Genomic DNA, 15,053 nt, shown 5'->3' with positions numbered 1-15,053 from the left:
ACAGACTCTTGGGAAGGAAGTCACTATGCACAGGCTTCACTTAAGGAATGGGGAGTTAGGCTTCACCTCCTTGAGGGCAGGGTATGTCCATACCTTATTTGGAATTCTTCCGTATGGGAAATTTGTCTGTTCTTCCCTATGTATTAAATTACTCAGCCACTTACTTATATAAATGTAGAACAGTGTTTTTAACACATATAGTCAAATTTCATATTCCCCTGCCCAGAATCCTACAGTGGCTTCACACCACATTCAAAATGAAATGGAAACTCCTCTCCATGGCTTAGAGGCCCTGTATGGTCTGGACCAAGCTTGTCCAACCCATGGCCTGTGGGCTGCATGCAGCCCAGAATGGCTTTGAATGTGGCCCGACAAAAATTCATACATTTCTTAAAACATTATGGGATTTTTTTGTGATTTTTTTTTTTTTTTTTTTTTTTTTTAGCTCATCAGCTATCATTAGTTTTTTTGTATGTGACCCAAGACACAGTTCTTCTTCCAGTGTGGCCCAGGGAAGCCAAAAGATGGGGTACCCCTGGTCTAGACCCTTCATCTCACAGTGCCTCACTCTCACCACAGCTTCCCCACTCCGTCAGCACTGACCTGAACACCCCAAGCCCGAGCAGCTGCAGGGCCTTGTGTTTGCCCTTCTTTCTGCCCAGCAGGCCCTTCCTTCAGACCTTCACCTGGTTGGTTTCCTCACTTCATTGAGTCTCTGAGAGCCCTTTCATCACCACCTCATTTAAAAAGAATTTTCTGTCCCGGTTCACTGTTTCCTTACTCTGCATTTCTTCATTGCATTATCCCTACTGATGTCTATATTTCTTTTTTGGGTTTCTTATTTTTCTGCCAGTGTAATCCGAGCTCCATGGGGGTGGGGCTATTCACCAGAACATCCCTAACTGGTAGAGCAGTGCCTGGCACATAGTAGGAGCTCAGGAAGTATCTGTTAAATAAATGTATGAACTACTTATTTTTTTGAAGAAATCATTTTCATGTCTCTGGCCAAAGTGTCCTATGTTGTTATGAAATAATTCCCGTCTTTTTCCCTTCAGTGTCCTGAAGGCATTTTAGAAAGAGAGACTTGGCTTTTTTTTCTTCTTCTTCTCCTCCTCCTCCTCCTCCTCCTCCTCCTCCTCTTCCTCTCCTCCTCCTCCTCTCCTCCTCCTCCTCTCCTCCTCCTCCTCCTCCTCCTCCTCCTCCTCCGTGTTTAAGATTGTAAATAAAGTCTGAGTGCAGAAACTCACACCTGTAACCCCAGCACTTGGGAAGGCTGAGGTGAGCAGATCACTTGAGGTCAGAAGTTCGAGACCAGCCTGGCCAACATAGTGAAACCCTGTCCCTACTTAAAATACAAAAATTAACTGGGCATAGTAGCACGTGCCAGTAATCCCAGCTACTCTGGAGGCTGAGGCGGGAAAATCACTTGAACCCAGGAGGCAGAGGCTGCAGTGAACCAAGATCATGCCACTGCACTCCAGCTTGAGCGACACAGCGAGATTCTATCTCAAAAAAAAAAAAAAAAAATTGTACATAGATAAAAGTTCTAAGTTTCTGTTATTTAATGTATACTTGACTGTAATTAAAGTTTGATTGAGTGAGATATGCCATCACTGGACACTCACCACTGAGGAGTCCAACCTGCTATGTGCAGGTGGAGGTGCACAACAGTGCCGGGACACCAGCTGCCCCTGGGGGAACTACTGCCTCAGGATTGGAACCTTCCTCCACCCCTACTTCCTTGTATTTGCATTACAGTGCTTCTTGGAGCCAACCAGTCTTACCTGATTAGGAATCTCTATTGATAATGACTTGATTCCTGTATTAACCTACTCTATGGAAGATCCCTTGGCTTTGCAGTCACTCAAAACCAGAAAGCTGCTCTAGCAGAAAGCTGCTCTAGATACTTCCAGAGAAATGCCACAGGGCTTCTTTTCATCATCATATGAAGCAAATTTCTCTCGGAACTTACCTCCATCATTTTCCTTAGTCTCACTTTATTAAACAACTGTTACTTTTAGCTCCAGTTTTCAGGAATTGCAAACCTGTTCTTCACAGCCAGGCTCAGTCTCAAGCAAGGTATTTTTCTGAGACTCAACTCAGGCTTTCACAAGACTGACTACAATATAGAAAATTTACTCAGTAGGCTGCCCGTCCGTGCTTCTCTGGAGGAAGAAAACTCATCTTGGTTTTTTGTTTTTGTTTTTTTTTTCTTTTAAAAAGAAAAATACTTGGTAATTTGGTAAAAAGCCTCCTACCCAGATTTGCTCTGCTGTTTTGCCCTTGTTTATTAAGAAGATGCCACATGGAAAGATTTACTAAATCTTCAAGCTCTAGACAGGAGACAAGGTCTTCATGGTAGAACATGTTTCAGGCAGAGCCAAGAGTATACAGAGTGAAGCAGGCATCATGGAGCCCCCGGTGAGAGCTGCATTTCTGGTTAATCAATAAAAGGGAGGCACCACCTAGTCATCCCTTTTCCCTGTTCATGTTCATTGGCTACCATATTACTCCCCCCGCCCCCCCAGATGGAGTCTTGCTCTGTCACCCAAGCTGGAGTGCGGTGGCACAATCTCAGCTCACTGCAACCACCACCTCCCGGGTTCAGGTAATTCTCCTGCCTCAGCCTCCCAAGTAGCTGAGATTACAGGTGCCCGCCACCACACCCGGCTAATTTTGTATTTTTAGTAGAGATGAAGTTTCACCATGTTGGCCAGGCTGATCTTGAACTCCTGACCTCATGATCCTCCTGCCTCGGCTTCCCAAAGTGCTGGATTACAAGCATGAGTCACCGCACCCGGCCTGGCTACCATATTATTAAAGGAGTTAACAAGGGTCTGAAATATCGATGGATATGCACATGACAACCACATAATTTCTCCACAAAAGATATACAAATGGCCAGTAAGCACATGAAAGTACGCTCAACATACTAGTCACTGGGGAAATACGAATTGCCTTACAATGAGATACCACTTCATACCCATTAGGATGATGTGGAAAAAATAGAACCTTGATACGTTGCTGGCAGGAATGTAAAATAATGCAGCCACTTTGGAAAACAGTTGGGCAGTTTCTCAAAAGGCAGTTACCATATGACCCAGTAATTCCATTCCTAGGTACATACCCAAGAGAAATAATAACATATCTCAACATACATGCTCAAAGCAGCACTATTCAAAACAGCTAAAAGGTGCTAACAACCCAAACGTTCATCAGCTGATGAATGGGTAAACAAAATGTGGTATATCCATATAATGGAATATTATTCAGCTGTAAAAGGAAATGAAGTACTGATAATGTGCTACAACATGGGTGAACCTTAAAAACATTTTGCTAAGTGAAGGAAGATAGACATAAAAGGTCAATATTGTATGGCTCCATTTATGTGAAATATCCAGGATAGGCAAATCCATAGAGACGGATAATGGAGGTGGGGACGAGGGAAGAGGGATGGGGAGTGACTGTTTATGGGTATGCTGTTTCTTTTTGGGGCAGTGAAAATATTCTGGAATTAGATAGTGGTGATGGCTTCACAATCTCATAAATGCATTAAGAACTACCGAATTGGGCCAACCGTGGTGGCTCACACCTGTAATCCCAGGACTTTGGGAGGCTGAGGTGGGTGGATTATTTGAGGTCAGGAGTTTGAGACCAGCCTGGCCAATGTGGTGAAACGCTGTCTCTACTAAAAATCCAAAAAAATCAGCTGAGCATGGTGGTACACACGTGTAGTCCCAGCTACTCAGGAGGCTGAGGCAGGAGAATTGCTTGAACTTGGGAGGCAGAGGTTGCAGTGAACTAAGATCACACCATTTCACTCCAGCCTGGTGACAGAGTGAGACTCTGTCTCAAAGAAAAAAGTTACTGAATTATATGCTTTTAAAAAGTGGATTTTATGGTAGGAAAATTATATATTAATTTTTTAAAAACTCACTATTTGGAACTTGAAACCCACTAGGATGGTTAAAAGAAAAAAGTAATACGAAAATAAAAATAAAATAAAAATAAGTAAATAAAACAACAGGTGTTGGTGAGGATGTAGAGAAATTGGAAATCTCATTTGTTATTAATGCAATTGTAAAATGGTACAGCCACTTTGGAAAGCAGTTTGGGAGTTCCTCAGATGTTAATTATGGTTATCATATAATTCAGCAATTTTACTCCTAGATGTTTACCCAAGAGAAATGAAAATAGACAAATACTTGGGAATGAAAGTTCATAGCAGCTTCATTTGTAATAACCAAAAGCTGGAAACAATAGAATACTACACAGCAGTAAAAAAGAAGGAACTACTAGGCCAGGCAGGGTGGCATGTGCCTTTAGTCCCATCTACTCAGAGGCCAAGGTGAGAGCCCAGGAGTTCTTGACTGCAGTGAGCTGTGATCATGCCACTGCATCCTGCATACCAGCCTGGGTGACAGAGCAAGACCTTATCTCAAAAAAAAAAAAAAAAAAAAAGGAACTACTAGTTCATGGAAAAACATGAATTAACCCCAAAAACATTATGCTAAGTGGAAGCCAGAAACCAAAGACTATGTGTTTATATGAAGTTTCTAGAAAAGGCAGAACTATAGACAGAAAGCAGATGCATGGCTGCCTGAGGTTGGGGGTGGGAGTGGCAACTGGTGACAAACTTGCATGAGGGAATTTTTTGCGGTGATGGAAAATATTCTAAAACTGGACTGTGATGATTGGTTGCACAACTGTTTACATTTACTAAGACTCATTGAATTGTGCACTTGAAACGGGTGGATTTATGATATGTAAATTATATGTCAAAAATCTGTTTTTTAAAAATTAGTCAATCTAGAGCACTGGGTATATTTGGATCAGAAAAAAAAAACTTTCTCCCCACTTGCCCACTTTAGACTCGTCCTCCCACTGACTTGAGCTTTAACTTTGATGCCAACAAACAACAAAGACAGCTTATTGCAGAACTGGAAAACAAAAACAGGTAAGAACGCGGAGGCTGAGCCCACTTCCACAGTCCAGGATTGTCTGATTATCATTTTCCTTGGATACTAGGTGGCTTTTGACCGCCAAGGAAGACCTTGCCTTGGTGAACCTAGGCTAGCCCAAGTCCAGGGAATGCCCTGGGCACTGATTTGTGTCTGTCTGCTCTGGTAGTCCACAGCTCTGCTCACCTGCCCTCGGGGGATTCCTTTTAGCAGGGCCTTCTCCCACCCATCCATGTGACCCCCTCTCACAATTGCATTTTCCACTCTGCTTCCTAGCAGCATTTTGCTGTATCTAGTCATCTTGTCCTGACCCATTAGGCTATGTAGGACTGTCTGGTCTCTCCTTAAAAAAAAAAAAAAGAAAAGAAAAGAAAAGCCATTTAAAGGCACAGAGAGCAGACAGCACACCATTATGTACTGAAAGGTAGAAGCCAGGACGAGGAGACTTGACCTAAGGTAACAGGCATAGGTGCCAGCAACACAGCTGTCCACTGGGGCATCAGGGACGGGGAAGGAAGGGGCAGGTAAGGATTAAGGGAAGTCAGCACAGGACCTGCATTAGGAGGTTGCAAGGAGTTCCCTTTTCCTCCTCCCTGAGTGGAACAGAGTAAATAAAGTATTCTGGCTGTAATTTTCCTTTCATGGAGATTTTTTAGGTCCTTGAGAAGAGTATTTTTATGACTTTTTCCACCACAAAGGATTGCTTTGTTGAGGAAATGTCAGGTGAAGCAGTATTGAGAAGGTGTCCATTTCACCTCTTGGCCATTTGGAAGCAATCAGAACAAGATTGGTAGAGGAGGCGCTGCTAGAGTTGAAAACTTGTAATAGGGAAAGAGGGGGCGTGAGTGAGAAGCACTGTGCAGCCCCTTTCCATTCACACGTCCTCTCCAGAGAGATCCTGCAGGAGATTCAGCGTCTCCGCCTGGAACACGAGCAGGCCTCCCAGCCCACCCCTGAGAAGGCACAGCAGAACCCCACGCTGCTGGCAGAGCTGCGGCTGCTGAGGTGAGTAGGGACACTCGACCACTTCCCACATGTAATCTACTATGGATGGAACTTATCTGAGGAAACCAAAGGAGTGGGGAAGAATCTGTTGTTCAGTATAAACAATCCTGTGAGAGCAAACCACTGCAGAGTTTACCCATTCTGTTACTGCTTCAGATGTCTGGGTTCCATTAGAAATCACTCTACGAATGTCAACCATTATCACAGAACTTAGTAAATACCAGTCTCCCAGCTCTGGGACCAGCGGGGCACTGTTTATACTTCTGTGATTGCTTTAAGAAGACCACTGTGCTGCAGTCCCTCTTCTTATCTTGCTAATTTGTCTGACTTTAGAGACAGTTGGCGGGAAGAATGCTCTGCCTTTCCTGTGAGTATATTTTCTTGGCTCTTTACAGTCAGTGCAGGGCTCTGCCAAAGGAGAAGGATGCTTCCTGTGCACATATGTCTCTGAGACATGAAACCCTTGCACCATGGCTTCTAAACGAAGTGTCTCAAGAATCAGGAAACTAAGGACATAGAATGAGAATGGGATTAGAGAGCAGTGTTACCACCATGTTTGACACTGTTTTGGAGGGAATGGGGAAGTCTTCACAGAAATGATCTGATTATTAGGGTCTTATTGCCTATGATGCCTTAGGAAGGGGTGTGTGTGTGTGTGTGTGCGCGTGCGCGCGTGTGTGTGTGCACGCGCATGCGTACACACTCTTCTGTAAGTTAAGACATTATGGAAACTACATTTAGTGACTTGATTCTTACCAGATCTCTAGATTTTCAAATAGTGGGTTCCTTCTGTTTAGGTTGATTTTTAATTTGCTATTATCTGGGATTCTGTGTAGCCTCTTGTTTCTTTTCCCAGAGAATGGAGATTATTGTTTTCTGTAGATAGTCTACTGTTTAGATTTAGATCATCAATAAAAGTTGTCCTAGTAGAGTCATAAAGAATTTAAACTGGTGCAGGTGAAAAAAATCATTAGATGTATAGAGATTTTCATTCTCCTAAAAATTTATTTTAGTTTCCTCATGTAGTTAGGCTGAGACTTGGGTGTCTCTGTGGTTCACTGCTGCACGTCTGGGCATAGTGCAGCTGGTGTCGTACTAGGGAGGATGGGAGCACCAATGCTGCTGACTTGGGCAGACTGTAAGTCTAGACTGTTGGCATAAGATGCACCTGTTGTCTAGTGCCTGGTTTTATATCTAGAAAAGCAAAAAGGCCTGTCATCCTGAGTCTAACTGTTGCTGAAACTGGGATTGCTGAAAATGCTCAGTTAAGCTGGAAGGATCTGAAAAATATCTTAGATGTCGTAGCAGGGCTAAGTCCAGGAATGTCACATAGGATAGCAAGAAGCAGGATTGTAATCTGAGACCAACGACGGTCTGAAGGTGGAGAAATCAGAAAGTATTTAACCTCAAAAGCAGTTCCTATATCACTGAAGAAAGGACGGACTATTTTAAAGTGTGCTGGGACAGTTGTTTATGCCCATGTACAAAACATGTTGGTCTTCTACCCCACACTAATTACAAAAACCGACACCAGATGGATTTGACATGAATACAGAACTTTTAAAACTTCTAGAAGACTCGGGAGGCTGAGGCAGGAGAATTGCTTGAACCTGGGAGGCGGAGGTTGCGGTGAGCTGAGATTGCGCCATTGCACTCCAGCCTGGGCAACAAGAGCGAAACTCTGTCTCAAAAAAAAAAAAAAAAAAAAAAAAAAATTCTAGAAGAAAAGTAGGAGAATGTCTTCAGGATTTTGGAATAGAAAGTAGTATCTTAGAATTACCATGAAAGAAGAAGTTGGTAAATCACTTACATTAATATTAAGAACTTTTGCTTATCAAAAGACACATAAAGGGCTGGATTCGCTTGTAGGTATCTGACATCTGTCTGCTTTTGATCAGTATGTATGAGGCCTGGGACTGCCAGTACCCAGCTAGTATAATAAAACAAGATGGACAACTTCACCCACAGGGTGAGTGGCTATGAGCCTTGACCACCAGGGTTGCCTTTTCTTCCTTTATTATTATTTTTAATGGTATATTGCTTATAATAAAATGCATGACAAATGTGCGTGTGACAAACGTATATGAAGCATAATAGTCAAATGAATACTTATGAACCCACATCCTATTTGAGAACTCATGTATGACTAAAACAATGTCATCCATAGAAGTACCTCTCCCTTACCCCATTTCCTTGCCTCCACCTTCCCCACTGGGTGAACCCCTATCCAGAATTTGGTTTATCATTACCTTGTGTTTAAAACAGTTTTATCGCATTATCACTATCCTATGTAATAAACTGTTTAGTTTTGCCTTTTGTTTTCTGAGCTTAATAGAAATATTATACTAATATGGTGGGGATAGTCCCAGAGGACTTCCCTGTCCACCCCCTACCCCCACCATATTAACCTTTAGATGTAGCTGTAGCTCATTCATTTTCACCTTATACCATAATTGTTTGGTCACACACAGTACAGCTAAAGAATATCACATCCAGACTCAGGAGTTCAGGGAAGGAGGTCTTCCTAGAACATTGAATGAGTAGATCCTTCTTTTCGAGAGTCTACTGCGCTGGAAGTTTAGGGAGTATGAAGACTAGAAGACAATGAGTCCTTCCTAAAAACTTATAATCTGGTTTTGGAACAAAACATAAAATAATTTGGTAGTCAGTTAAATAATATTGTGCAATGTCAGTAAACAGTATGGATAAGAAATCTGTGCAGAGAAATATATATATAATGTATATATACACACAAGATATTTTACATATATAATACCTATATAATATAGGTATTGTATCTATATTCATTCTCTACCACCTTTGTGTGTCTAATTTTCCTCTGGAAGCATTCGGACCCATGGAAGTGGTAGAAGTTGAGCTAGACCATGAAAAGTAGATAATGATTTGGATGGAGTGTAGGACAAAACATTTCAGATTGGAAGTGTGCTTGGGGTTCAGCATGATTCCCCCAAATAATTATGGCACATTTCAGAAAAGGGAAAGAGTCTTGGAACTAAAAATTTCTTTTCAATCATGCATTACATCAATCTTTAGAGTGCCAGTGATAGGAGATACAGTTTGCCAGGCAATTGAGATCAGATTCTAGAAAGTCTTAATTGTTAGGTCATTGGAAACCCTTGGAGAGTTTCAAATCATGATTTCGGTAAGTTCGGTAGATGTTAATTAGGCGATACTGGATGCCTGATATTTTCTTCATCCTTCAATACATGCAGAGATGAGTAAGGCCCATCCCTGACCTCAAGGATTTTGCATCATGGTAGGAATGGCAGTGAGTAAAGTAAATTAAGTACCACTGAGGAACACTAATTACTGTAGTGCTTAATCAAGCAGTCCCTGCTGCAGTGATCAGGAGCAGCTTCCTGACAGTGATGTTGGGTCAGACATTAAGGAATGAATAAGATTTGGAAGGTGAGTTATGTAATTATGGAGCCTACTTAGGAAAAGTGAACCATAAGCTAGAGGTCCAGACACAAAGGGCATAAAATAGGAGGTGAGGTGCTAAGGATAGGAATGTAGATGGGATCTAGAGCCACACTCTCCGATAGAAATGCAGGCCACATATGTAATTAAAAATTTTCTAACAGCCTCATTGAGAAATGAAAAAGTAATAGGTGTCATTAATTTTAATACTATATTTTACTTAACCTGATATTTTCAAAATATTATCCTTTCAACGTGTAATCAGTATTAAAACATGATCAAGATATTTTGCTTTTTTCTGCACTAAGTCTTTGAATTCCAGTGTGTATGTTACAATTGCTGAGCATCTCAATTCGGACTAGCCATGTTTCAGGGGCTCAGTAGTCAGGCATGGTTAGTGGCTACTGTGACAGACAGCATAGGTCTAGATTGTGCAGGCAAGGGTCAGTGATGCTAGAAATTCTGTTGCGATCATTATGGGATGATGAAATGAACATAGCTTTGCCTTGAGCAGCAGTTTAAAGTTCATAGAACACCCTCATGTTTATTACCTTATATGATCCTCAGAATATTGTTGCCGTTACTAGTCCCCTTTTAGAGGAGAGAAAACTGAGGCTAAGTGACTTGTCTAAGGTTGCATATTTGCTAAATACTGGGGCTGATACTCAACTTTGAGGCTGTTGACTTCTATTCCGCTGCTTTTTCCTCACCATAAAAGATGAAAGAGCCAGGCGCGGTGGCTCACACCTGTAATCCCAGCACTTTGGGAGGCTGAGGCGGGTGAATCACTTGAGGTCAGGAGTTCGAGACCAGCCTGGCCAACATGGTGAAACTCCATCTCTACTAAAAATACAAAATTAGCTGGGCATGGTGGTGATGCCTGTAATCCCAGCTATTTAGGAGACCTGAGGCAGGAGAATCGCTTGAACCGGGGAGGCGAAGGTTACAATGAACCAAGATCGCACCATTGCACTCCAGCCTGGGTGACAGAGTGAGACTCCATCACACACACACACACAAAGCAGAATTAATCACACAAGGAGACTGTTTGATGTTTGAGGTAAGGAGTGCTTAGATAAAGCGTGAGAAATGGGAATAGAAAGATAGGCACATAAATTTTCCAAGAAAGAATGATCTGAATTGAGTTATTGATTGAATATGGGATATAAAGAAGAAAGTAACAAAGAGGACTGAGTTTTTCAACCATGACACCTGGAAGGAAAAATAGCAGAGACAGGGAAAAGAGACAGAGACAAGAAAACCATTTAGGGAGAAAAATCTTAAGTCTAGTTTTGGACATACTGAGCTAGAGTAGATGGTGTAAAATGTATCCTCAAGGAAAAGTGACTGTTCTTGGACACAGGGAGCCATCTTGATCTGTCACCCTTCTTGAATCCGTCTAGTGTCAGAAGTACTTACTACTGAACCCTGTTTTCTCTGAGCAGTTTAATATGGTTTATCCACTATTAATCTAAATTTGGGCTGATTTTATATATTTTTCGAAAAGCATTGACTTTCTAAAGAGTTTTTTGATCATTAATTCATTCTGCTAATATGAATAATATCTTTATATGGTCATGTAAACTTTCCAAAGCACTTTTACCTATGATTCTCAGAACAGTCCAGGAAAGTAGGCAAAACAGACATTATCACCATTTTATGAGGTATTGGAAGCTAAATGACTTGCTCAGCGTCTCATAACTGGTAAGTAGCAGGATCAGGTCTGAAATCCATTTCACCTGGCCTTAGATCCATCTTTGAGGGTCTCTTTATATGATGGGCTTCTCCTCTTGGACAGGCAAAGGAAGGATGAACTGGAGCAGAGGATGTCGGCCCTGCAAGAGAGCAGGCGGGAGCTGATGGTCCAGCTAGAAGAGCTGATGAAGTTGCTGAAGGTAAGAGCCCACGGCCCACGCTCAGTTCTTGTCATTCTTCTCCCACCAAAGCCTCCCTGTGATGTCAGAGTAGGATGAGGCTAAAGGCTTGACTTTAGCCTAGAATCAGTTTTCAGATAAATTTCCATAAATTTAGCCTAATTGGGTATAAAAGTCATGTAAATTAGTGCAAAGCCAGATTATTAAAAAACTTGTAACTGGAAGTAGGATAACGTGTTGAGCAGTTGCTTTTATGAATACATAAAAATGTTTATAAATAGGATATTAGCTATGTACATATGGATAATGTTTCTCAACTACTTAAAGTGGTTTCTATTTGTTTGTTTTGAGATGGAGTCTCACTCTGTTGCCCAGGCTGGACTTCAGTGGTGCCATCTTGGCTCACTGGAACCTCCGCCTCCCAGATTCAAGTGATTCTCCTGCCTCAGCCTCCCGAGTAGCTGGGATTACAGATGCCCACCACCACGCCTGGCTAATTATTTTTGTATTTTTGGTAGAGATGGAGTTTTGCCATGTTGGCCAGGCTGGTCTCAAACTCCTGACCTCAGGTGATCCACCTACTTCAGCCTCCCAAAGTGTTGGGATTACAGGCGTGAGCCATTGCTCCTGGCCTTAAAGTTTCTGTTAAGACAAGTTTTCAAATATTCCACTTAAATACTTAACAAATATTAAGTGTCCTATTTCAATAAGTAGTACAGAGACAACCTGTATTAGGGTTCTGCAGAAAAATTGGACCAGTAGAATATATATAAAGATATCTAAGAGGGGATTTATTATGGGAATTGGCAGAAGTCTCATGTTAATGCCATCTGCATCCTGGAGACTGAGAAGGCTGGTGGTGTAATTCAGTCTGTCTCTGAAGGGCTAAGAACCAGGGGAACTGATGCTGTGACTCCCAGTCTGGGAGGTGGCTTGGGAGATGGGTGGTGTTGTGTTACTGATTTAAGTCCCAGAGTCCAAAAGCCCAAGAACTTGGGGAGCTCACATGTCTGAGGGCATAGAAGATGATGTTCTAGCACAGTAGCCCTTCCTCTGCCTTTTTCTTCTATCCAAGTCCTCAGTGAATTGGATGATGCTGCCCATGTTGGTGAAGACAGATCTTTATTCAGTCTAATGATTCAAATGCCAATCTCTTTTGGAAACACCTCACAGACACACCCAGAAATTATGTTTTACCAGCTGACTATCCTTTAATCTGGTAAAGTTAACACATAAAAATAACCATCACAAAAACCAACCTAATTAAACCATTCTAGTCGGTAACTTTACTATATTAGGAGTGAGATAGCATATTAGCTCTAGGTTTGGGATACTGGGGAACTGAATACATGCGTAATAAGTCAGGTCTCTCTTGTGATGTGATCACAGCTCACTGTAACCTTGCTTAAGCTGGGTTCAAGGGATCTTCCTGCCTCAGCCTCCTGAGTGGCTAGGACTACAGGCACACGAGGTCTGTCTATTCTTGTTGAAAGCTATATTACAACCCCTTTACCCCTGAGCAAAGAAAGGCATGCTTGGCATTTGAATGTCCTACCCTGGACAGTGTTATTGGAATTGAACAGAAATATCTACCTGGTTACTTAGCAGCAATACCAGGATACTTGCTCCTGCTCTTACTTTCTCAGGTGCTGCCCAGCGATGCTGAGACCCCACTGCATTTAGTAGTATGATACCGAGTTAACAGCCAGAGAAAATCACAAAGTGTGGAGTGCCCCCAAAGCCAGATGACAGGAGTGAATTTAATCTTGTGGTAAAGGGGAGTCATTGGAGGTTTTAAAAATAACAGTTTAGGAAAATACGCAGGACAAGTTAGAACAGGGAGAAACTCAAGGATAATAGGAGACTTATTTCATCCTCCAGGCCCGAAGTGACAAGGATCTTAATCCCAGGAGTGGTAGCCTCGGAGAATATCAGTTTAGAGACTTTTCTCCAACTTGTGCATCCTAAGTCAGTCTCTTAGTAATGAAGCTAGTGGGCATTAGCAACTTGGATAAATGTAGAATTTGTGTTTTAAACTGAATTTTGACTTGCTCAAGACAGTTACTGTTTTGTCATGAGTTGAGTTGTTGTTGTTGGTGGTGGTGGTGGTGGTTGTTATTGTTGTTGTTGTTGTTTTCCTCCTAGCTTTGGCCGTATTTGGGGTGTTTTGCATAGATATGTTTCTGCATTAACCCTGTTAGCAGGATTTTTCCTCATAAATATTTTGTGTCTAAATGAGTCTTGTTTAAAAAAAACTTATGTAAAAATTTGGCCCAAATCCCTATAATAGTTGTCAGATATACAGCTAAGCAACCTAGCCCCTCACTCTAAATAGCAGGGATGTACTTAAACATACATGGCTTGTGTAACATCTGAAGCCTCATGGGACTTTAAAAGCCCGGCTGCCATGGAGTTAAGTACACCTGTGGGATGGGAGATATCCAGTCGGTATCCAGTCGGGTGCAGGGGCTCACGCCTGTAATACCAGCACTTTGGGAGGCCAAGGCGGATGGATCACTTGAGGCCAGGAGTTCAGCCTGGCTGACATGGCAAAACCCTGTCTCTACTAAAAATACAAAAATTAACCGGGCGTGGTGGCACATGCCTGTAATCCCAGCTACTCAGGAGGCTGAGGCAGGAGAATCACTTGAACCTGGGAGGCGGAGGCTGCAGTGAGCGGAGATTGCACCACTGTACTCAAGCCTGGGTCACAGAGTGAGACTCAGTCTCAAAAAAAAAAAAAAAAAAAAAAGGGGGGGATCCACTCACCTCTTCCGTGTGTCACATCTCCCTTTTCAGAAAGATGTTCTCAGATATTACCCAAGCATAGATGGGAAAGTCCCAGTGCCCCAATGTGGTTTTTGTAAAAGGCAAAAGGTATATGTAAACTGAAGGGAAGCCAGAGTGCATCTTCCCTAAGTAACCTTGTACCATTGCCTTTCAGTTGGATTGTCTTAGCGATCCCCAGAACGACTGACTCCAAGCCCCATGCGTGCCACTGTGGCCTTCTAGTGTACCACTGATGCTTGTATTCAAGGGCTAAGCAGAATGAGCTAATGCCCGCAACTCTACTCCCAAACCTCGAGTTTCTTTATATTTGTAGCTGTAATTTCAGTAAAATAAGCAGGACACTGCTGCCCCTGTAGGATCCCCTGCCAGGTTCTTACCCATCTGACAGGCTAAGACTGGGAGGAAGAATTTGCAAACACAAATCTGGGAATGTTATCTTTCTATCCATTGGCTAGAATTCACAGTCAAAAATCTCGTGCCTTTAGTGTCCAGCTTCCTAAAAGAATTACCACATAATCTTAATTTTTGTATTATATGCATACCTAAAAGGTCATACACAGGAATTACTGACTTCTATTAAAATTTCAGTGTTCTCCTACTATTAAAAATACATATTCATCAACCCATAAAAGTACCCTTTAGAATCCTAATTTTAGGCCAGGTGCAGTGGCTCACACTTGCAATCCCAGCACTTTGGAAGGCTGAGGTGGTTGGATCACTTGAGGTCAGGAGTTTGAGACCAGCCTGGCCAACATGGTGAAACCCCATCTCTACCAAAAATACAAAAATTACCCGAGCATGGTGGCATGCGCCTATAATCCCAGCAGGATTTTTCCTCAGAAATACTTTGTGTCTAAATGGGTTTTGTTTAAAAAAAATCTTATGTAGAAATTTGACCCAAATCCCTATAATAGTTGTCAAATATCCAGCTAAGCAACCTAGCCCCTCACTCTAAACAGCAGGGATGTACTTAAACATACGT

At 42.2% G+C, this 15,053-nt stretch overlaps 1 protein-coding gene across 11 annotated transcripts in view; it reads left to right on the top strand.

Moving 5' to 3' along the window:
- DTNB (dystrobrevin beta) overlaps positions 1-15,053 on the top strand; it is a 301,137-nt gene that overhangs the window by 241,957 nt on the left and 44,127 nt on the right. For all 11 annotated transcript variants that reach the window (XM_023230081.2, XM_023230086.1, XM_023230088.1 and 8 more), the window contains 3 exons: positions 4,872-4,957; positions 5,853-5,966; positions 11,206-11,302. In XM_023230081.2, coding sequence (XP_023085849.1) covers positions 4,872-4,957; positions 5,853-5,966; positions 11,206-11,302 — 297 coding nt within the window. The remainder of the gene's footprint in view (positions 1-4,871; positions 4,958-5,852; positions 5,967-11,205; positions 11,303-15,053) is intronic.

The sequence above is a fragment of the Piliocolobus tephrosceles genome, chromosome 15 (assembly GCF_002776525.5).
Source record: "Piliocolobus tephrosceles isolate RC106 chromosome 15, ASM277652v3, whole genome shotgun sequence".
NCBI classification, from domain to species: Eukaryota; Metazoa; Chordata; class Mammalia; order Primates; family Cercopithecidae; genus Piliocolobus; species Piliocolobus tephrosceles.
The sequence above is the reverse complement of the archived record's forward strand: the minus strand, read 5'-3'. Positions and strand labels throughout refer to the sequence as shown.